General features: G+C 43.8%; 2 protein-coding genes across 2 annotated transcripts in view; one reads left to right on the top strand and one right to left on the bottom strand.

The window, feature by feature from the left end:
• NDRG1 (N-myc downstream regulated 1) overlaps nt 1–1,491 on the top strand; it is a 59,506-nt gene extending 58,015 nt beyond the window's left edge. The window contains exon 16 of the mRNA XM_032222526.1: nt 1,102–1,491. Coding sequence (XP_032078417.1) covers nt 1,102–1,364 — 263 coding nt within the window. The 3' untranslated portion in view covers nt 1,365–1,491. The remainder of the gene's footprint in view (nt 1–1,101) is intronic.
• Nucleotides 1,492–5,653: 4,162 nt separating this feature from the next.
• The window catches only part of CCN4 (cellular communication network factor 4), a 41,943-nt gene continuing 24,655 nt past the window's right edge, over nt 5,654–22,941 (bottom strand). Inside the window, exons 2-5 of the mRNA XM_032223041.1 lie at nt 14,473–14,767; nt 11,954–12,211; nt 7,136–7,329; nt 5,654–6,175 (exon numbers count right to left, since the gene is read on the bottom strand). Of these exons, the coding sequence (XP_032078932.1) occupies nt 5,876–6,175; nt 7,136–7,329; nt 11,954–12,211; nt 14,473–14,767 (1,047 nt within the window). The 3' untranslated portion in view covers nt 5,654–5,875. The remainder of the gene's footprint in view (nt 6,176–7,135; nt 7,330–11,953; nt 12,212–14,472; nt 14,768–22,941) is intronic.

Genomic DNA, 22,941 nt, shown 5'->3' with positions numbered 1-22,941 from the left:
CTACCGGCATTACTGCCTGTTCGGCACGCCAAAAAAAAATGTTCGGCACACGTGCATTTCACCTAAAAAGGGCTGCACATGTGCAAAATGTTAGAAAAGGGGGGGGGGATTACATTTCTACAATGGAGATTGTTCTGTGCATGCGCAGAACCAAAAATCAAGATGGCGCCACCGACAATAGAAGCAATTCGGGTGCGTGGGCAACTGAGTTACTACTACTCAGCCGAACCAGTCCAAACCGGTAGGAACCTACCTCTGATGTAGCCACACTGTCCAAACCCCCTTGGATTTTTTTGACCTCATATCTAATTCCAAGAAGGTAGTAACCACTAGCTGAGGAGATTCCTATACATGACTAGTGATAAATCAGATTACCGTATTTTTCGGAGTACAAGACGCATCTTTTTCCCTCAAAAAAGAGGCTGAAAATCTGGGTGCATCTTATACACTGAATACAGCATTTTTGGCCTCCCGAAGCCCCGCCCCCTTCACCAAAATGGCCATGCAGAGCCTTTAGGAAGCTTTTAGAGAGCTCCTGGGGGATGGGGAGGGCAGAAATGAGCAAAAAACAGCCCATTTTTTGCTCAATTTTACCCAGCCCCCCTAAAGGCTGCCCATGCCCTTTTTAAAAAGAAAAATGGGCCATTTTTTGCTCATTCCCCCCCCCCCACCAGAGCACTCTGCAAGTCCCCTAAAGGCTATTCATGCCTTTTGGGGGGGGGGAACGGGCCCATTTTCGTGAAAAACGGGCCGTTTTGGGGAGGTCTGCAGAGTGCAAAAAACCTTTTTTTATATTTATCTCTTCAAAACTTTGGTGCGTCTTATACTCCGAAAAATACAGTAATTGGCTCTTCACATGTGGACCTGATCTCTGATGCCTGACAATAAGATCGGTTAACAGGCAAAGAAAGCAATGTATTTCTTATCTTGATCTTACTCACTCTTCGATCCTCGACCTAATTTGATTCTTGGCTCAAAAAAAAACAAAAAACCCCGCACTCAATGCATACACAAGAGACGCACGTCCCCCCTTCTCCATTTTTAAATAGTGGTCCTTGCAAATGAGTGTGCCTCTCGTAACCCCGAGTTTTGCCTTGGCAGTGCCTTCGGCGAGCATGACCAGACTCATGCGGTCCCGCACAGCTTCCGGTTCCAGCGTCACCTCCATGGAAGGCAACAGGAGCAGAGCCCACACTGGGGAAGGGGCCCGCAGTCGGTCCCATACAGGCGAAGGGCCCAGAAGCAGAGCCCCAACTGGGGATGCTCCCCGGAACCGTGCTGCCACGGACATCGAGCTGAGTTCTAATTCTGCCAAGACGACCAGTGGACAGCCGAGCCCCAAGTCGATGGAAGTGTCCTGTTAAAACGGCGGCGCCCTCGTCCAAAACCCAAGATCAAGCAGAAGCTTGCACATTGCAATAATTAACCTAATAACAAATGGATCTCTGCCCCTCCCTTCCCCAAATCCACAGGGACCAATTTAAAAAAAAACAACTCATCTCAGTTCCTCTCTTTCCCTAATCAAATGGCTGATCTTTCCAGCTTCTCCTAGATGGCTTTAACACTCATCCAGTTATTGATCTAATACAGTGTTTCTCAACGTTGGCAACTTGAAGATGTCTGGACTTCAACTCCCAGAATTCCCCAGCCAGCGAATGCTGGCTGGGGAATTCTGGGAGTTGAAGTCCGGACATCTTCAAGTTGCCAACGTTGAGAAACACTGATCTAATATATATATATATATAAATATATATATATTTAAAGATCCAAGATTTCAACCTGTCTGTCTTTTTTTGGAAAGCGATTGCCTGAAGCTTGTGGGTCATCTCTATGCTTCCCTTTTACCCGGTTCTAAAAACAAAGTATCCCCCCCTCCCATCTGATTTTAAGGCTTCATTATGGAAGGGCGGGGGGAGATGGGGAAGGATGAAAAGAGAACAATGGGAGATTTTTAAAACTCTTCACCCTCAGCTCTGACCCATACCTATTCCTCCAAAGGGAATTGGGTGACTGGCCTCACAGATAGCATCTTACTTGCTACACCACAACATTAAAAAGGGGGCATTTGATACAACCTGGAGGCAATTAAAAAAAACCCCACTGAAATCTCTTTCAGGCAGACCTGAGAATCTGGCTGCGGTCTTTCCATGCTGCTTAATTAAACCAGAGTAAGGATTCAGGATTCTTAGAAATGCACCACATTTGGTCTTAAATTTTGCATTTCTGCGAGTGGCCTTTTTAAGAAGCCGCAGCAACGGATAAGTAAAGCTGTTCTCTTTATTGTAATTAAACCACTTTTGGTGTTGCAGGTTTTCCTGCAGGGATACCCTCCCCCCACCCACCCACCTACCCACTCACTCACTCACCTCCCCAATATTTTGTTTCCCCGATAATTTGGGGGCAGAAGTAACAAGCATCTCATTCTTGAATTGACACTAGCAGTAAATTAAGACAGTGGAAATCGTGTGTAGTGATTACTGAAAACTATAAATATTTGCAAAATGTTGGAGGCAAGAGGCAAGGCTGTAATAGAGATTTAGTCTGATGATTGTAAAAGTAGATTATATTGATTCTACAATTGAAAAGCTACTTTGCCAATGTCTGCAGCGCTACAGGGAGGGAAGCAGTGAGCAGGATAGCTCAACAGGTTTCTAGCATAGACGAGAATTCTAGTTTTTATTGGAACATAATTATATCTATTTTTCCACTGGCTTGATCTGTTTGCTACTTCACAAAACTTTAATATAGCTAATAAATTTTGGATAATGAGCATTTGCATCATTTAGCATCTCCGGAGCTGAATATCTGAGTTATTTCACGAGAACTGATTTCTTTTACCCTAGGTTAATTACCTGGGTTTGCTCTTGTTTTTTTTTTTTCTTCAAATGACAACTTCAAAAGTTTCCTGGAAAGTTTATTAATGAAGAATAGCAGATTGTAATAGAGAGGCTCCACTTGCCTATTATTTTTTTTGGGGGGGGGGGAGTTTATTAATGAATTATTTGTATTTATTTCAAACAAAATAAATTTGTAACTTTGCAGTGTTTGTGGGTTTTATTTCTGTGTCCAGACTAGTGATAAGAGTGTTAGGGAGAGGGGTAGAGAGGGTGAGAGAGAGGATTGGAGGGAGGGTGGGAAGGAAGGGAGGGAGTGTACCGGGAGAGAGGAGAGGTAGAGGGGGAGGGGAAGTAGGGTAGAGGGGAATGATGGAGGGAAGATGGAAAGTTGGAGGGGGGGCGAAAGAAAGGGTGTATGGAGGGTCGAAGAGGTATATTGGGTTTCTATTCTTGGGGGTATTGTTGACAAGAGGAATGGCTGTGTTTATTGTTTAATGTTATATGGCCCCGGTTATGCACAGTATATATGTGACTGTACGAAAATGAAAATGTAAAATAAAAACACATTTACACGGGGGGGAAAAAAGAATGTTAGGGAGAGGGGAAGAATAATTATTTTTATTTAGAATAACTGAATGAGCATAAAAAAGTTTTTAAAGTTTTAAAAAAACTTTAAAAACCTGTTTGTCTTCCTCCCTCCCTCCCTCCCTCCCTTTCCTTGTCTTTCTTTCTTTCTTTCTCTTTCTTTCTTTCTTTCTTTCTTTCTTGAGCATCAATTGGTGACTTGCCAATTCCAAGCATGTGAGGTTAGTAGCCTTAAAGACATGGTCACCCTGTCCCCCGATTCGTCTTTGCCACTCGAAAACACGGCCCTTCTGGGGGGAAACCAGTTGGTTGTTGACTTTAAAGGCTTCGATAACGGCGGTCTCAAAGCCCAGCGCCGCAGATTGGTACTGGTCCATGGCCTGTTAGGAACCGGGCCACACAGCTGCGGGTGAGCAAGTGAATGAAATTTCATCTGCCCACGTACGGGATCTCGGTTGCGTGCAAAACTATCTTCTCCCTGCTTGCCTGGTCTGTGGAGAAATTCCCATCCACGAAATGTCCTCGGTGGGGGGAAAAAAGGTTGGGGAAACCGGTCTCCCAGAATTCCCAAGGAATCCTTGCCATCTTCAAGTTGAAAAAGACGGTTTCTTAGCTGTTCAGCAGGGGTATCAAACTTGATTTCGTTGTGTTTGACCTTGGGGAGGGACGGGGGATGGCCAGGGGTGTGTGAACAGCTCAATGTCACTCTTCTCGGGGGCTTCTGTGGTGACTTGACCATTCTGCCAGCGAAAATGGGCTCCTGAGCTCCGTTTTCAGCTGCGACAATCTCCTGCAACCCTCTGCCAAGGAAAACGGAGCTGGGGAGGGCTGCATGCAGAAGAATGCAGGAGGCTGTCATAGCCAAAAACAGAGCTCGGGAGCGCATTTTCGCCAACAGAGGCACCATTGACCAGTCTCTTGCTGTTTCTAGATCTAGGCCCCATAGGCCAGATCTAAGCATCTCGTGGGCCAAATCTGGCCCCCGGGCTTTGAATTTGACACCCCTGCTGTTCAGGGAAGCCCTAGCATCGCTCCCTCCTTTATGCACGCCTCAGAAATGCAGGTTAGAGTTTTGCAGGGGTAGAAAATCCCTGCTTTTCTCTGTAATTTCTCTCCTGTCTCAGCCCACACCTGGTTAGCCCAAACAACAGGCTGGTAGCTTTTGGTGAGCTTATTTTTACAAAGCGAAGTGCCACTATTAACAGAACTATCTGAAATTGGTAAGAGAAAGGAAAGACAAATGGATTCAACCATTAAATATCTCATTCGTTTCTTTGCAAATACTCAATGCCGGCTTTCTTTATTACAACTTTGTGCCTCATAGATCGGAAACTGGATATTAAAAACTGACGTGTCAGGCCTGCAATCATATTCCTTTTAGGATCTTTGGCCTGCCACACTCTTTCTCTTTCTTTACTATGCTGCTTCATTAGTGGGGTAATTGGGAGGGGAAATAGTAAGGAGTAGAATTGTAGAATGTGTTGTTGTCAAAATAAAACATTCCTTTCTAGAAGCCCAAGGTCATTCTTTGTCTCCGCACCTCTGCACCTGGCCAGAACTAGATGGGTGGAAATGCCAGCGTGGCGGAGGAAGATTGGACCATGTAATGGACTTGTGGATGTGGGGACAAGATCATGAACTTTCAACTGGGTGGGAAACCCCGGAAGCTTTCAGATTCGGGATTCCCACAGATGTACCAACATGTCTCTCTTATTAAATTGGAACTTTGAGGAAAGCTCTGCCTTGAACTCTGATTTAATTCTGGATGATATTTGGAACCCTGACATGATGTCTCTTTCACGCAGCTGTGGACAACGTGTGAAGACAGTCGATAACCCTGCATTGCCCAGGTGTTTTTTTAATCCGAATCCTGTAATAGACAGGAAAAGCCCGCATCTCAGCAACAATTAAATTAGTTCCAAATGTTTTCCCTGTGCCCCCAAAAGTGTTAAGAAAAGTGATATCACCTTAATTTCTAATGTTGGATTTTCCCCCTTACCAGAGGGAGCCCCCTTGTGGAGTACTGTGAAGCCGTTAGCATGGTGACTGCGCTGCACAGTAGAAGCCATTTTACGGTAGTACAGTAGAAGCCACTGTAAGGCCCAACAGGCTGTATCTTAGCAGAACACACACATCCCAAAAGGTGTTAGGGGTGTTTTACCCCCACAGTATTAGTTTCCAGAGGGTAAGTAAGCTGTCTACCAAGTATGGTTGAAATTGCTTGAGGCATTGCACAGTTATGCTGGAACATACACAGACAGATCAACAAAGCCTGCTGGGAGCTTCCTTCTCACCTGCCCCAGGTGAAACAATTGCAATGACAACAACAACAACTACCTTTTATTAATTTTTAACCCTCTGTAAAATCAGAGTAGTAATACATTGTAGGCCACTGTATCTCCGTTTCCCTCTTGATCTTCTCCTCTCCCTCCCTCCCATCAACTCCTATCAAGTTAATTAGCAATTTCAGAGTAATCGTGAAAATGAGCTAAGTCAGCAAAGATGTCATTGGGGTTCTTGCAACTCAGGTTGCAGAAACAGGCATTGATCCACATGATTTTCCTGGAAAAGTCAGTCCCATCCGGACAGTGGAAGTTGACTTCAATGGTCTTTGATTTGTACGGGCTGCAGCAACGCTCATCCAGGCACAGGCCGCAGTACTTGGGCCTGTAGCGGATCTTACTTGTGCACCCAGAGAGCGTATAGTTCATGGGAGCCTCCTCTCTGTACACCGCCAAGCATTTCTTCCCAGGCTACAAGAAGGGGAGAAAGAGACAGAAAGAGAATTGATCAGACATGGTGCAAATTTGATCAAGTTGACCAAAATGGACCAAGCTTTTCTAAAAGGGAATAGAATAGCATAACATAGAATAGAGGAGAGGAGAGGGGAATGGAATAGAATAGAGGAGAATAGAATAGAATAGAATAGAATAGAATAGAATAGAATAGAATAGAATAGAATAGAGGAACAGAACAGAATGGAACAAAACAGAACACAGAACAGGAAAGGAAAAGGAATAGAAGAAAAGAAAAGAACAACAGAAAAGAAAAGAAAAAAGAATAGAACAGAACAGAACACAGAAGAGACTAGAGACTCTCTCTAGCTCAACTCCACTGTGCCACTGATTTTTGGGTCCCTGCTGCGTATGCATGGGGGGGTGCATGCAAGAGACATGTGCACATGCATGAGGAAGGGGGTCACATGTGCATGCATGGGGATGGGGCCATGCATTCATGCACAGGGGTGGGGTCAAGCATGCATGCGGGGGGGCATGCCCCCCTTGGCCCACTTTTCCTCCCAGGAGGCTGCAGGGAGGCCTATTAGTCCCCAAATGGGGTGCGGGGGTTCATGCATGCATGTGTGGAGGGCGTGGGGAGCTTGGGGGGGAAGGTTCACGCACATGCGCAAAGGGGTGCAAGGTAATTGCATGCATGCATTGCATTATGGGTGCAGACACGCATTCCCGTTGTCGCACGCATGCATCCGTTTAGCAAGCAACGCAAAAAAGGTTAGCCATCACTGGTATAGAGTTTCCTGCTTGAGCTGTGGGTTGGACCGGAAGACCTCCAGGGTCCCTTCAGATTCCTCCACCTTTCCCATGGGGTTGGGTGGGTTTCCCAACCCTGATCAAACTCCCACTGCAGCCCTGACCTCTCCTCTCCAAAAGTCGCATGCGATTCCCCCAGTTGACCTAGTCTTACATAGGAGGTACCTTAATGTGCCTGGTGAGGTCCACCTCGCATGGGCGCAGATTGCAGAGCCGGCTCTCTTTCATAAACTGGCACTGGGCATTATCATTTGAGATCCTTGTGGAAATGCCCATTCCACAAGTCTTGGAGCAAGGGCTCCAGGAAGATGTTTGCAGGATACAGTTCTTCTGCCATGTGTCAATTTCTCCTCCATAAACTGAGAAGCAAAGGCATTGATGAGATTAGTTGAAGTTTCGTTACCGGTCTTATGACGAGGTCTACAAGAAGTTCTACAAAGCCCTACATGGTATCGGACCTGGCTACCTGAGAGATCACCTCCTGCCAGTTACCTCCCAGATCGCACAGACTAGGCCTCCTCCGGATTCCATCTGCCAGTCAATGTTGGCTGGCGACCCCCCAGGGGAGGGCCTTCTCTGCAGCTGCTCCGGCCCTATGGAACAATCTTCCCGTTGAGATCCGGACCCTTACTACCCTTCCGGCCTTCAGCAAAGCGACCAAGACTTGGCTGTTCCGGCAGGCCTGGGGCTGTTGATTTATCCAGCCCTCATCCTAAGCTATGAATGTTGTAGAATTTTTAATGTTGTTCTTTAATGTTTTGTATGTTCCCCCCTTCCTTTTTACCTGTAAGCCACCCTGAGTCTCTTTGAGAGTGGGCGGCATACAAACTAATTAAATAATAAAAATAAATAAATAAGAATCTCAGTCATCCAGGACATGGTTGCCCCAAAGGTGCTTTTTCCAGGAGGCAACTGGACTTCCTTTTTGCGTGAAGACCTTTCGCTTCTCATCCAAAATGGGGTGAACTTGTTTGTGCCCCCCCCGAGCCCCAGGAGCATTCTACAAGCCTCCCAAAACCTCTTCATGCCCCCCCTTTTTTTTTTGCAAAAAATGGCCCGTTTTTGCGGAAAATGAGCCATTTTTTGCTCGCTTTTGCCACCCCCTCCCTCAGCCCTCAGGAGCACTCTACAAGTACCCCAAAGCTCTGCGTGGTGTTTTTTTTGGGGGGGGGGAAACAAGGCATGCAGAGGGTTTGGGAGGCCTGCAGAGTGCAAAAACGTTTTTTTTTTTAAATTTACCTCTTCAAAATCATGGTGCATCTTATACTCCGGTGCATCTTATAGTCTGAAAAATACAGTAAGTCTAAGTGCTATTGCTGTGGCTGTTACAAAGGCTTAATGGCATCATCTGGTTCGCTAAAGGTGCTACAACAAGGTCTGAGTTCTCACAATGTGATGAATTACAACCAACCCGGGCTTCCTGGGGGCGTGGCCTGTTGCCGAGGAGGGCTCCACCGAGCTCCTCAGAGATCTGGTCTGTATATCTAAATAACATCATAGATAGCACCCCTTTTTGGCTAAGAAAGGGGCAGGGAGGGTAGCTCTGTAGACTAGGGTCTATTCGTAAGCCACAGCCTTTTTCTTTTTTTGGCTGTGGAAGAGATTAGATCCAGCCGAAGCGGAGCTTTTATCTCCGGCCAGTTCTTCTCAGCTGCCTTTTTTTTTTTTTGGCAGCCCCAGACAGGCTAGCCCCCCCCAGGACAAAACAAAGTTTTTTTCAAGCTAGATTTGATACGGGAGGGTACCACCCCTGTGAGATTTATGCTTTTATTACTATCTTAAATACCAGCACCATTCGTCTTAAAGACTTCTTTGTTTAAATAGACTTCAAAATGGCGATTTCTCTCCGTGGATGATTACTGGATGTACTTAGCCGGGCTTATCTTCCTGCAGACCGCTCCTTAACAAAATAAATTCTTTTTCTTTGGAAATAGAGGGGAGCGAAGCGCTGCTTACTTGTTTATTTATTATGGCACCCAGATCAAAGAAGCGTCTTGCTACAAATGTATCTAAAGAATTTAAAGAATCTTTTTTGGAAATACAGCCTTTGTCTCCTACGCCCTCTACTGGAGAAGTTTTAACACAGGAATATCTCTTTAAAATTTTTGATGCCTTTAAGCAAGAACTTAAGGAATTTGTATTGCAACTTTATGATGATCTAAAATCTAAAGTTAATCAAATGAAGGCGAATACGTTTGCAGCCGTGTCTGCCCTGTCGGATTACTCTGCTGAAATAGAGAACAAATTGGAAAGTCTGGAGAAGGCTAATTTTGATTTGACTACCAATATTCAAATTTTACAAGAAAAAATTAGAAATAACGAAGAACAGCTTATGATGCTAAATTTTGATAGGAAGGCATTTTCAATAAGAGTCAGAGGATTCCGTGAAAAGGAGCAAGAGAATTTGAAACAGACCTTTGCTGAAGCCTTCAGCCATGCGCTGGGAAGCCCGGGACTTAACTTTGATTGGCAGATTCGGAAAATCTATCGCCAGAACTCATTGATAGCGGAACAGCGACAGCTCCCGAGGGACATAATTATACATTTCTCTACAAAAGAATCTAGAAACGCGATTGTGCAAAAGTTTTATAATAACAGTCTCCGAGTTGATGACCAAGACGTGATTGTCTTCAAAGATATACCTTTCCACATGTTGAAAGCAAGAAGGGAATATACTTTTTTAACTAAAGAGCTTAGGAGTCAACAGATTCGATACAGATGGGAGGCCCCTGCCGGCATCACGGTTACATTTGAGAATCAAAGATTTCGTCTTAACTCTGTTTCGGAGGCTCAAGATTTCTATTCTAGGATTCTGAAGGCGGGACTTCCTAACGCGCTTGGAAGAGAGGAGAGACAAGCGGAAGGAGAAAGCAAACGGCTGGCCATGCGGCTGCAAGATGGAGGGGGCAGCCCCTCCTCCCTCGGAGAAGCAGAAGAACGCAGATCGAGAATTTAGATACTTCAAAAGACTTCCTAAAGTTGAGGACTGAATGGGGGTTTGAGACCTCTCTCCGGTAGAAAAAGTGGACTAATTTTTATCAGAAGGGAAAGCTGGGTGAAACTACTTTGAGCTAGATTCTAAAGTAACGTTAGCATAAATTTGATAGTGGTTAAAAGAATGCGGAATGATTTATGTTGTTTAAACTTTGTTAGATGGGACTATTTTAAAATAGAAGGTTAACTGACTCCTGCTGAAAGTATTATTTGAATATGATCCATGCTATTTAACTTTTATTTGAAGGGAAAGTTGGTTGTAATAGTTTTGAGTTACATTTCAAATAAACGCTAGTATAAATTTGATAGTGGTAAATATTAGACAAGCAAGAGATGAGGGTAAAATGCATGTGGAATGAACTACGTTATTTGAGGTAAATACCAGACAAGCAAGGGAAGAGGGCAAAATTTATGTTGTTTAAAGCTTATTAGAATAAGAAGCCGCTTGGGATTATTTTAAGATAACTGTAAAAAGAATGCGGAATGATTTATGTTGTTTAAACTTTGTTAGAAGCGACTACCTTAAAATAGAAGGTTAACTGATTCTTGCTGAAAGTATTATTGGAATATGTGGAATGATTTATGCTACAAATCGCTCTGAGTTATATTTTAAACAAATGGTAGTATAAATTTGATAGTGGTAAATATCAGACAAGTGGGGGATGAGGGTAAAATACATGTGGAATGAACTAAGTTATTTAAATTCTATTAGAAGGGGAAGTCGGTTGGAATTATCTTAAGATAGAAATTGATTCCTGTGTAAAGTAATATCTGATCTACGCTGCTTAACTTTACTAAGAAGGGGAAATCTGGTTAGATTATTTTGAATTACTGTTTGAAAAAGGGGTAAAGAAAGATCATTTACGCTGTTTAAATTTTACTAGAAGTGAAAGTTTGATTACTTGTCTGTAAAGTTATATTTGAATATATGGCATGATCCACGCTGCTTAAATCTTATTGGAAGGGATCATGAGGTTTAGGAAGGGAACGGGAGAGCCTACAGAAGGTCGGGGTAAATAGCAAAGAAGTAAGAGATGAGAATAAAACATAGATAGAATGATTTATACTATTTAAGCATAGATAAAGATGGGGGGCTGAGATCAACACAAAGAGTGGTTTCTTTTTTTTTTTTTATTTTTTTTTTTTTATTTTTTTTTTTTTTGCTTTTTTTTTTTTTTTTTTATTTGTTTTTTTTTTTTTTTTTTTTTTTTTTTTTTTGATATATTACTTTTATTTTTTAATCCATATGTATACAAGATATTTTAGACAGAAGGTAGTGCCAGGTGTGGGCCCTGGGAAGTCGGGAGGATTAGGGATGGGGATTGTGGGGGGTGGGGTGGGGGGTGTTAATATAGTTTTAATAAGAACAAGAATGTATTTATATACGGTGGTTCTTTTTTTTTTATTATTATTATTATTATTTTCCTTGGTTCACTTTACTTTTATCAGATCAAACAACACTCGAATAAAGGCATACACCAAGGAGGGAGGTAGAGGGAAGGAAGAGGGAGGAGTAAGGAAGGAGTAAGGGGAATAAGGGGAGAAGGAAGGTTTGAGGGGAAAGGGAAGTAGGAGGGGAGTGTTAGAGGGAGAAAGGAAAGTTGGAGGGGGTAGATGGGGTGTATGGAGGATGCAAGGGTTAGGTGGGGTTGTGAATGATGAGTTGTGTTTCCTTTTTATTTGTTCGTTTTATTCCCCTTTTCTTTTTTTTTTTCTTTTCTTATAGTAAATACCCTGTATATAAATGATTGCAAATGGAATGTGAAAATTGAATAAAATATTTTATACGAATTACAACCAACCCATTCTCACTTTTTATGCCGCCTATAATTCTATCCTTTGGGACAGTATTTCTCAACCCTGGCAACGTGAAGATGGGTGGAATTCTGGGAGTTGAAGTCCACCCCTCTTCACGTTGCCATGGTCGACAAACACATCCAGGCCTCAAGCCAGTTTGCTCGTTGCTTGGCTTCCCTCACCCCACCTTACCTGCCGAAGAGATATGTCGTGCAGATGTCTTCCTGGGTTTCTTTGAATAGTCGCAGGCCCATTCTTCACAGCATTCGCCCTTGACCTTAATCTGCTTCGGGTTTGGGCACCAAACGAGGGGTGGCTTGGAGTCAGTACACAGGGGGATGCAACCCACATCCCCGTTGATGCAGGTGCAGTTATATTTGCAATTGGGCTGGAAGCTCTCCCCGTTGTTGTACCTGATTCCATTGAGAAGACAGCCCACACCGCCTATTTCTACAAGGACAACAAGGAGCATCAGCAAAAGGGTTGGTGAGAAGGACGATGCTTTGGCTTGCTTGGAAACGCACTCGATCTAGAAAGCTTTGTGCTTTAGGTGTTAATATATTTCATTCATAAAAACCATCGTCTTCTTTGTTGTTTAATGACCCTTTAATCCCTTGCGGGGTGGAGTCAGAGCAACTATATGGAGGCGAGTATTTACTGGCCAGATGCCCTTCCTGTTGCCAATGCGGAGTTTTGTTCAGCAGATATATTCTCATTGTGCCTAGAGAGAGAAATATCTGCCTCTACCTAGGATCGAACTCACAGTCTCCTGATTGTGAGGTAAGAGCTCCACCTCCAGGCCACCACACCTCTCGCGTTCATGATCGCCCCGATGAAGAATAATATATTATTGAAGTAAACATAATTCAGATGTAGTTTGGGGCTGGCACATAAAAGGCACAATACCTGCATGTGAATCTGGAAAAAGCTGCAGCTGTTTTAAAAAGTCTCATTAAAACAGCCCTGCTTTCATTGTTTAGTTCATTAATGCAGCTGCATCTTTGTGCAGGCTCCTGAAAAAGGCTGAATTATGACGTGGCAGTTTTAATGAATGGCAGGGAGATGCTTTATCCACGGAAGGACTATAATATTATTTATTTACTAAACTTACATGCCACCCATCCAGAGGTGGGATTCACTTACCTTCCCTACCAGTTCGCAATTTTGAGCATGCTCCCATTAACATCTCATGCTTGAGCAGGAGGTTGGACTAGATCATGAGTCAGCAACCTTAAATACTCAGAGAGGCATTTGGACCCGTTTCCCGCAGAAAAGAAAACACACGGAGCTACAAAACCCTTCCCCATGTCTGACTATTTCCTGAGTGGGCACAAAACTAGCATATGTAGTTGAATTAAACATTCTGTTTTCTTCTGAAAATGTCCTTTTCTTGCATTTATCCATGGTTGACCTAACGAGGTTCGAAAAGCTCAATAAATTGTGTGCCAGCAGGTATCGCACTTTGGTGGTTGTGACATATATAGGGAGCCGCAGCAGAGGGATGAAAGAGCCACATGCGGCTCCAGAGCCACAGGTTGCTGACATCTGGACTAGATTAACTATTAATTATTAAATTAATTATTGAAATGAAATAAACTGGGCATAGTATTGCAAGTATGGTCTTTTTTTTTAATGAGAATTTTGAAAAACACACTTTTACAAATATTTAATTCCCTGCCCCCACCCTCCCCCCAATCCCCCCAACCTTCCGCCCCCCCCCCCCCCCGACTTCCCAGAACCAATACAGGGTGTAAATCTTTAACAAAAACAATCTAAAATATACTTAAAAAGAAAAAAAAAGATAGTATTGCAAGTATGGTCTTACCAGTGTAGTATAAATACCGTATTTTTCAGAGTATAAGACGCACCTTTTCCCTCAAAAATGTGGATGAAAATCTGGATGCATCTTATACATTGAATACAGCATTTTGGACCTCCTGAAACCATGCCCCCTTCACCGAAGTGGCCATGCATAGGCTTTAGGAGGCTTCCAGAGTGCTCCTGGGGGCTGAGGAGGGTAAAAATGAGTGGAAAATGGGTTGTTTTTTGCTTGTTTCTGCCCCCCCCCAAGTCTCCAGGGGCACTCTATAAGCCTCCTAAAGGCTATGCATGCCCTTTTTTTGACAAAAAAATGGACCCGTTTTCATTAAAAATGGGCCGTTTTGGGGAGGTGTGCAGAGTGCCAAGACCTTTTTTTTTAATTTGCCTCTTCAAAATCTTGGTGCATTTTATACTCTGAAAAATACGGTAAGTGCTAATACTTTATGTGATCTTGATACTGCTCCCTTTGTTGATAGCAATAGCAATAGCAGTTAGACTTATATACCACTTCATAGGGCTTTCAGCCCTCTCTAAGCGGTTTACAGAGTCAGCATATCGCCCCCACAGTCTGGGTCCTCATTTCACCCACCTCGGAAGGATGGAAGGCTGAGTCAACCTTGAGCCGGTGAGATTTGAACCGCCGAACTGCAGATAACAGTCAGCTGAGGTGGCCTGCAGTACTGCACCCTAACCACTGAGCCACCTCGGGTCTTATGTAGCTCTTGATGTAGCTTAGGAGTTTAGAAGAACAAAACAAGAGCAGAAATGGAGGCGATAGATGAGCTATAGCACAGAGTCACTCCCCGAAAGAAGGAGTAGCAGAACTGGATTAGTATGTGAGCCAACACTTTGCCCTTTCGAAACAAAACGAAGATATTTACTTCACTTACGTGCACACACTCCTATTTCGTACCTAGGTGCATCTCTGCTGTAGTCACAGTACAGCCCCCTGTGAGTATCACAGATGTCCACCTCGGTGCAATTCTCCCCGATTTGCTTGGCACACATCTTACAACACTCACATCCATCTGTGAGCAGACTGACGCCAGAGGGACACAGAGGTGCCGTCGCTGGACATTCGCATGGCCATTTACAGTACTGTGTTCGTGTGTAGACTTCGGTCACTGAAGAGATGACAGGTGGTGATGTGGTAGTAACAGTGGTGATGGCATTCTGGGGAAAGACCTATGCAACAAAGAGACAAAGAGACACCTCTTAAAGTTGCCAGGTTGAGAAAGATTGAAAAACACTGAATTGTCAGACCCCCCAAAAGCCAAGAATGACACATGGAGTTATTTCTGAGGAGTTGTTCACCTACAGACAGAATCTTGCCAGATTAAAGCATTTACCTACATAACTGTTAGATATATTCTGTGAACTCTTTGTCCTTTCACCTACAGACAGAATCTTGCCAGATTAAAGCATTTACCTACATAACTGTTAGATATATTCTGTGAACTCTTTGTCCTTTCACCTACAGACAGAATCTTGCCAGATTAAAGCATTTACCTACATAACTGTTAGATATATTCTGTGAACTCTTTGTCCTCGGGGGGGAAAAGGCCCTCCCCCCTACAATTCCAGATTATGTCCCACCACATCTTCACGGTGTAAAAAAAATGATAGCATAAATCCATGAAGGATCAGTTACCTAAATTACAACATAGGTTAGTTAAAGGCCAGCTGATGGGAGGGAAAAATTGAAAAACAGGAGTTTCTACACAGAGTCAGTTACCATGTAGGCAGGGGGGGGGGGCTGCTGGGCTGTGTGAGATGTCCAAACCATCCATGATGACTGAAACTCTGCTCCTTTTTAGCATAGATACTTTTTTGTGGAGTCTTTGATGCTTTCTGAATGTGTTTGTTTTCTTGCAGACATTTCATTGCCCAACTATGTAACATCATCAGTTGTCAAGATGTTATCCTAGTTGGGTAATGAAACTCCCTTCCTTCCTTCCTTCCTTCCTTCCTTCCTTCCTTCCTTCCTTCCTTCCTTCCCTCCCTTCCCTTCCCTTCCCTTCCCTCCTTCCCTCCCTCTCTCCCTTCCCTCCTTCATCCTTCACTTCCTCCCTCGCTTTCTCTCCCTTCCTTCCTCCCTCCCTCCCTCCCTTCCTTCTTTCCTTCCTTCCTCCCTTCCCAACATTAGTTGGGCAATGAAATAACCAAGGTTTGTTGCTTCATATATCAAAGTCTCCACAGTTCAGCCCAGCGATGGGATTCATTTACTCTCCCTAACCATTTGCAAATGTGAGCGTGCTTATGCATGCACTCGCTTCACTCGTATGTGCTGTGTCTGCGCATGCACATCACCTTCTGCACATGTGCAGTCCTTGTGCATTACATTGGGGTGGGTTGGCAGAGCCTCCTGCAGTCACGCTACCAGTTCACCCGAACCGGAGAAAAACAGCTGAAACCACCTCTGGTTCAGCCCTAAGCTACTTATAGTTTCTTCTATTCGATCATTTTCTTACAAGGATATTTCTTACAAAATATCTAAAAAGGGGGCAAGTTCTTCCAGCATCTAACTACACCCAAAACCTTGAACTGGAGGAGAATTAATTCTTCACTGAATTCATTGAACGTGAATTCTGCATGTTCTGCATTCATGCTGCAAGTTAACAAGTCAAGAAACAATTTCTGATCCAAAGAAAAAATACAAATATAACAATGTAACTGCATTATAAAGCCTTAGTAAGGTCACACCTGGAATGCTGCATCCCGTTTTGGTCACCACGTTACAAAAAAGATGTTGAGACTTTGGGAAAAGTGCAAGGAAGAGGAACTAAGATGATTAAAGGCCTGGAGACATGATTAAAAGATATGAAGGATGGTGGCAGGATTTGGGTATGGCCAGTCTAGAGCAAAGATGGACTAAGGGGGGCATTATAGCAGTGTTCCATTATTTGAGGGGCTGCCACATAGAAGAGGAAATGAACTTATTTTCCAAAGCATCAGAAGGCAAGACAAGAAACAATGGAAGGAAACTAATCAAGGAGAGAAGCAACTTGGAATTAAGGAGAAACTGCCTAACATTAAGGAAAATTAACCAGTGGAACAGCTTGCCTCCAGAAATTGTAGATGCATCATCACTGGAGGTTTTTAAGAAAAGACTCGACTGCCACCTATCTGTAATGGTATAGGGTCTGTTGCTTGAGCAGGGGGTTGGACTAGAAGACCTCCAAGGTCCCTTCCAGCTGTATTCTGGTTGATTGCATCATTGTGGCAATCCAAACAATGTCAAGTTTCACAAACAGAAGATCAGATTTTTGCCAAAATGAGCCAACCATCTTGAATATTTCAACCCTGTAAACACCTGTATGATGTCATATAACTTTTCTGCATTTATTTCATTACAAATCTTTGCTAGCTCTTCTAAGCTTTACAATAATACATCCATTGGGGCGATTAGGGAAATATATATAAATATATTTTAATCTAAACATATGTATTAATAGTAGAATTGTATGGCTTGAAGAACTGGAAAGAATATGAATATGAACCCTAACTGTATAAATGATTGCGATTGATACTAAAACTGTATAAGGAGATAGTGAATAATGGAAGAAGAATGAAGGATGGAACTAAGGAAATATGAACAACAAAATAGGTGGAATTAAACATCTTTGAATATTATAGTGATATGAAAGTGGGGAGCCGAGGTGGCGCAGTGGTTAAATGCAGCACTGCAGGCTACTTCAGCTGACTGCAGTTCTGCAGTTCGGCTCAGGGTTGACTCAGCCTTCCATCCTTCCAAGGTGGGTAAAATGAGGACCCGGATTGTTGTTGGGGGCAATATGCTGACTCTGTAAACCGCTTAGAGAGGGCTGAAAGTATATGTTTAACTGCTATTGCTAACTGCTAAGTTAAAATAGGTATAGAAAATAGTGGGGGGGGGAATAATAATTATATATTAATATGTTAATATATAATAACATATTAATTATATATTAACATAATATGTATCCAAAAAGGATAGAAAGACGGTTCAGAATGGAAGGGTGATAATAAAAGGCATGTATAAATAATATGAAATAATGGAAATGAAATGTAACATTTAGGAATAATAAGACTATGTTTATGTATATCGAAATGTACGTTACCCAGTTACTGCACCATTCACACATTGATGTGTATAAAGAATATAAAAAAATAAAAATTTGATTGGAAATAAATAATAATAATGCGTCCATTGAAACGTTCATGAAATTTCAACCCAGCCTGAACAACAAGAACTTTTGCTGCTTTGAGTTAAAATGTCCCTTCTTCAAGGCCCTACAGAAGAGACTTTGTCTGCCCCTTTCTCATTTTCTCATCCTCCTTTTTGAAAAGGGGGTCAACAACTGGCTTTTTCTTCCTCAAAATGTCCCGGCTACCTACAATGCCGTAATTACTTTACCGGTTTCCATTTCAAGCAGGAATGGAAGTTAATTGGTTTACTTTCAAATGGCAAAGAAAAGAAGTTTTTATTCTTCTGTTTTAGGAGGCCAAACTTCCCACTGCCTGGTCAGCCCATTCTCTTTGTCCGTGGCATTTAAAACCAATTTGCCATAGTCCCTGGATTTTATCAAAGCTTTGAAAGCCCAAAGGGAAGCTAAGGTCAAGCAAAAAAAGGTTTTTTAAAAAAACCACACCACCGCCGTGCAATTCGATTCCGTTTCTTTTGATCAGTCCCATATTTTGGGCTAATCATTAGCCTGTCTTTGGCTTGAATAAAAGCAAGATGGCCGACCTTCCCTTCAAGAGGAATGGGGTGATTTGAGGATAAAACATTAGATAATATCCTGAGCGCTGGATTAAAAGGAAGACAGCATTTTGGCCCAAACAGACTCTGTAGTCTTAACATTTATTTATTCTTTTCAGAGCAGGGACGTGAGTGTGTGTGTGTGTGTGTGTGTGTTTGTGTCTGTCTGTCTTTGTGTCAAAAAAGTCAAGATGGCAGCTTTGGATACACTGTCGTGACCGCCATCTTGACTTTTGACACAATGTTGAGCCATAGCTATTTCTGGGATCCAATGATTCCCTCAAAACCATGAACGTAGTGTCAACGCCATCACAATATTTGCTCCATCCCAATATTCGCTCCATCCCAATCTCATATTCATGTATGTGAGATTCATCAGAACCAGTTTGGTCTAGTAGTTAAGACTCCAGGCTAGAAACCAGGAGATTGGGAGTTCTAGTTCCCCCTTAGGCGGAATGGGTGGTTTTGGGCCCATCACTCTAACTTTCTATCTTCCCTCCGTCATCCCCCTCTACCCTACTTCCCCTCCCCCTCTACCACTCCTCTCTCCCGATCCACTCCCTCCCTTCCTTCTCACCCTCCCTCGCATCCTCTCTCCCGCCCTCTCTACCCATCTTTCTTCTATCCCACTCCTCCTCCCCTTGGTGTATTTCCACTATATGTCAATGTACTTAACTTATCCTATTTTTACCGAGAAATTAAAGAAAAACGGTATACATGTGAAGTCGCATTACATTGAAATCTAACACATCGTCTCTAACCTAGTATATATCCCTCCCTCCCCCCACCCTCCCCCCCAACACCCCACCTCCCCCCCCGACTTCCCAGAGCCCGTACATGGTATAGATTTTTAACAAACACAGTCTAAAATATATTGAGAAAAAAGTAGTTTAAAAAAAGGGTTAATAACATCTCTACATTGATCTTAGCTTCTTCTTGCTACACTCTTCAACTTCATGATGTGCAGACATGCGGGTGGAGGGAGCTGGAACCGGTTCTAAAGGGCACTGTAGATTTGTGGAACATCTAGACCCCTTCCAGTCAGGCTTCAGACCCGGTTACAGCACAGAAACCGCTTTGGTCGCATTGACCGATGATCTCTGGAGGGCCAGAGATGGAGGACATTCCTCCATCCTGGTTCTCCTCGACCTCTCAGCGGCTTTCGATACCATCGACCATGGTATCCTTCTGCGACGACTGCGGGAGGTGGGAGTGGGAGGCGCCGTGTTGCGGTGGTTCTCCTCCTACCTCTCGGACAGGTCGCAGTCGGTGTTAGTGGGGGGGCAGAGATCGTCCCCTAGGCCCCTAACTTATGGGGTGCCTCAGGGCTCGGTCTTATCCCCCCTACTATTCAACATCTACATGAAACCGCTGGGTGAGATCATTCGCAGGCACGGGATTAGATACCATCAATATGCGGACGATACTCAACTGTATCTGTCCGCCCCGTGCCAACTCAATGAAGCGGCAGACGTGATGAACCGCGGCCTCGAAGCTGTTATGGACTGGATGAGGGTTAACAAGCTCGTGCTCAACCCAGAAAAGACCGAGTGGCTGTTGTGTTTCCCTCCCAGAGATTCGACCAATATTCCATCACTCAGGCTGGGGGGTCAAATTCTACACCCCTCAGAGAGGGTTCGCAACTTGGGAGTCCTCCTGGACTCACAGCTATCGTTTGACCACCATTTAATGGCTGTGACCAGGGGGGCATTCGCCCAGGTTCGCCTGGTGCGCCAGTTGCGACCCTACCTGAATCGGGAGGCTCTCACAACAGTCACCCGGGCCCTTGTGACCTCTAGGCTGGAATACTGCAACGTGCTCTACATGGGGCTGCCCTTGAAGAGCATCCGGCGACTTCAGCTAGTACAGAATGCGGCCGCGCGAGTGATTGTGGGTGCACCTCGGTTCACCCGCATAACACCTATCCTCCGCGAGCTGCGCTGGCTACCTGTCGATCTCCGGATGCGCTTCAAGGTGCTATTAGTCACCCATAAAGCCCTACATGGCAGTGGATCTGGATACTTGAGAGACCGCCTTCTGCCAATTACATCCCTGCGACCAATAAGATCACATAGATTAGGCCTCCTCCGTATACCATCGGCCAGCCAGTGTCGGCTGGCAACTACAAGGAGGAGGGCCTTCTCAGTAGTAGCCCCGACCCTTTGGAACGAGCTCCCCGTAGAGATTCGCACCCTCGCCACCGTCCAGGCCTTCCGCACAGCCTTGAAGAACTGGCTCGCCCGTCAGGCCTGGGGACAAGGATAATTCCCCTCCCGAATGATGAATGTATGTTGTTTATTATTTTATTATATGTCTTATCTTAATGTCTGTATCTCCCCTTCCCCTATTTTATGTGAGCCGCCCTGAGTCCCCTCAGGGAAAAGGGCGGCCTACAAATATTAATAAATCTCTCTAAATCTCTTCTATAGAAGAGGTTAAAACTGGCAGGAACCCACCCTTGCTCTTCACATAGGAGACGATGCCCAGTGCAAGCCCACTATAATAACATTGTAATAACATTGTTATTGCCCGCTGTAATAACATTGCCAAAAAGGGCATTAAGAGTTGTTAACCTAATCTTGTGTAGCTTCTTCTCTGGTAATATTGTACAGCTAACATAACATTTAATATTGTAAATATTGTAATCTGGTGATATTGTACTGCATACAAAACCTTTGCCAGACCAATTCTCGAATACAGCTCGTTTGCCTGGAACCCGCACTTCATATCGGACCTTAACACAAGCGAGTCCAGAGATAATTCACGAGAAGTGTCCTCTGCTCCTCTGTTATGCCAACAGGCTTGAAATTTTGGGCTTAGACAACTTAAAACTATGCCGCCTTCGGTTTGACCTAAGCGTAGTATGTAAAATTATCCGCTACAATGTCCTATCCGTCAATGACTACTTCAGCTTCAACCACAACAACACACAATGGATACAAACTCAAGGTAAACCGCTCCAAACTCGATTGCAGAAAGTACGACTTCAGCATCAGAGTGGTCAAGGCCTGGAATACCCTACTTGACTCTGTGGTTTCTTCCCCAAACCCTCCAAACTTTAACCTTAAACTGTCTACTGTCAACTTCACCCCATTCCTAAGAGGTCTGTATGGGGCGTGCCTAAGCGCACTAGCGTGCCTACCAGGGGTGGGTTTCAACCGGTTCGCGGCGGTCCCTGCGAACCGGTTGGTCGGCGAACCCGGAAGTAAGTAACTTCCGGGAACGGCGAAGGGCGCGCCCGCCCGCCCGCGGTTCTTACCCGGTTTTGACGAGTTCTGCGCTTCCACGCATGTGCAGGACGCATACAGCCCCTGCGTGATCCTCCAGGAGCAGCTGGAGCGTCGCGCAGACGCTAGTACGCATGCGTGCACCGCGCGCGTGCATGAGGACGGTTGGAACGGGGCGAGAAACCCACCCCTGCTGCCTACCATCCCTGTCCTAATATTCCCTTGTATTCATATTCATTTCATGCATTCATAATCATGTTTAGACTTATATATGTTATCTAATACATGCTTGACGAAATAAATAAAATAATAAATAAATAAATATGTCACATCTGTTATCCTGTCATGGTGGCAGGGGAATTCTGGCAGTTGAAGTCCAGAAATCTTAAAGATGCCAAAGTTGGGGGGGGGGAACAGCTCTACATCCTTGCATGCATGGAAATGTTGCTGTGTAGTGATCTTATATTGCGCCCTCCATGAATTCCCAAATAGAAATTCCTTTCAATTTGTTTTTGACTGTAAAATGTGTGGGGGGGGGGCGTCTTCAGAAGACCAGCAGAACAATTTTCTGTGGCCCAAGCATCTGCTGAGTGCAAGTGTTAAAATGAATGGAATAGAGCTGGAAGGGACCTTGGAGGTCTTCTAGTCCAGCCCACATTCTGCTGCCTCCCAAGCTCAACCCATTCTCCCCAAAAGTAGTTTGAAAGCCAATTTCAAGCAGTTCGGGAAGAAGAGCAGGAATCTATTTCCCAGGGTGAGATGAAAGAATTGCAGTTAAGAGTGGAAGAGGAGGGAGGAAGAGAAAGAAAGAGAAGGAGAGAAGGTAGGAAGGAGAAGAAAAAGGGTAGGAGTAGGGAAGAGGTAAGGGAAGGAAGAAGGGGATGGAGAGGAGCAAGGAAGGAAGTAGAGAAGGAAGGGAGGGAGAAAAGAAAAGAAAGAGAAAACAAGGTGGTGTCTTAGCAGGTGCGAAGGATGGTAAACAAAGCGTTCTAAACTATACCTTATAACCTTCCAAATGGGATAATAATAATATAAGAATGGCAAAGAAAAAGAATAATTATGTGAATGTATATCTATAATCTGCATGTAAGAGAATAAATGACAGTAAAAATATAAAGCATAATATAGGTAAATAATATTTGGTCATAAGTAGCTAAGTTTAAATAAATAAAGAAATGTACATACAAATGGATAACGAATAAGGAGATTATGAATGAAAGATAGAAATGTATAGTAGGGAAAACACTAACTGCAAAGAAACCGATTCGGAACTGCGGTATGATATACGATGGAACTTATTGTTCCTATGTTGTTTTTAAGTTATGTGTTTGTTTTTGTTGATGTTCTTATGTGTTTAAAATAAAAAAATATATCATTAAATATGTATATGT

This window comes from Thamnophis elegans, chromosome 8, assembly GCF_009769535.1.
Source record: "Thamnophis elegans isolate rThaEle1 chromosome 8, rThaEle1.pri, whole genome shotgun sequence".
Lineage (NCBI taxonomy): Eukaryota > Metazoa > Chordata > Lepidosauria > Squamata > Colubridae > Thamnophis > Thamnophis elegans.
This window is presented reverse-complemented; position numbering and strand designations above follow the sequence as displayed.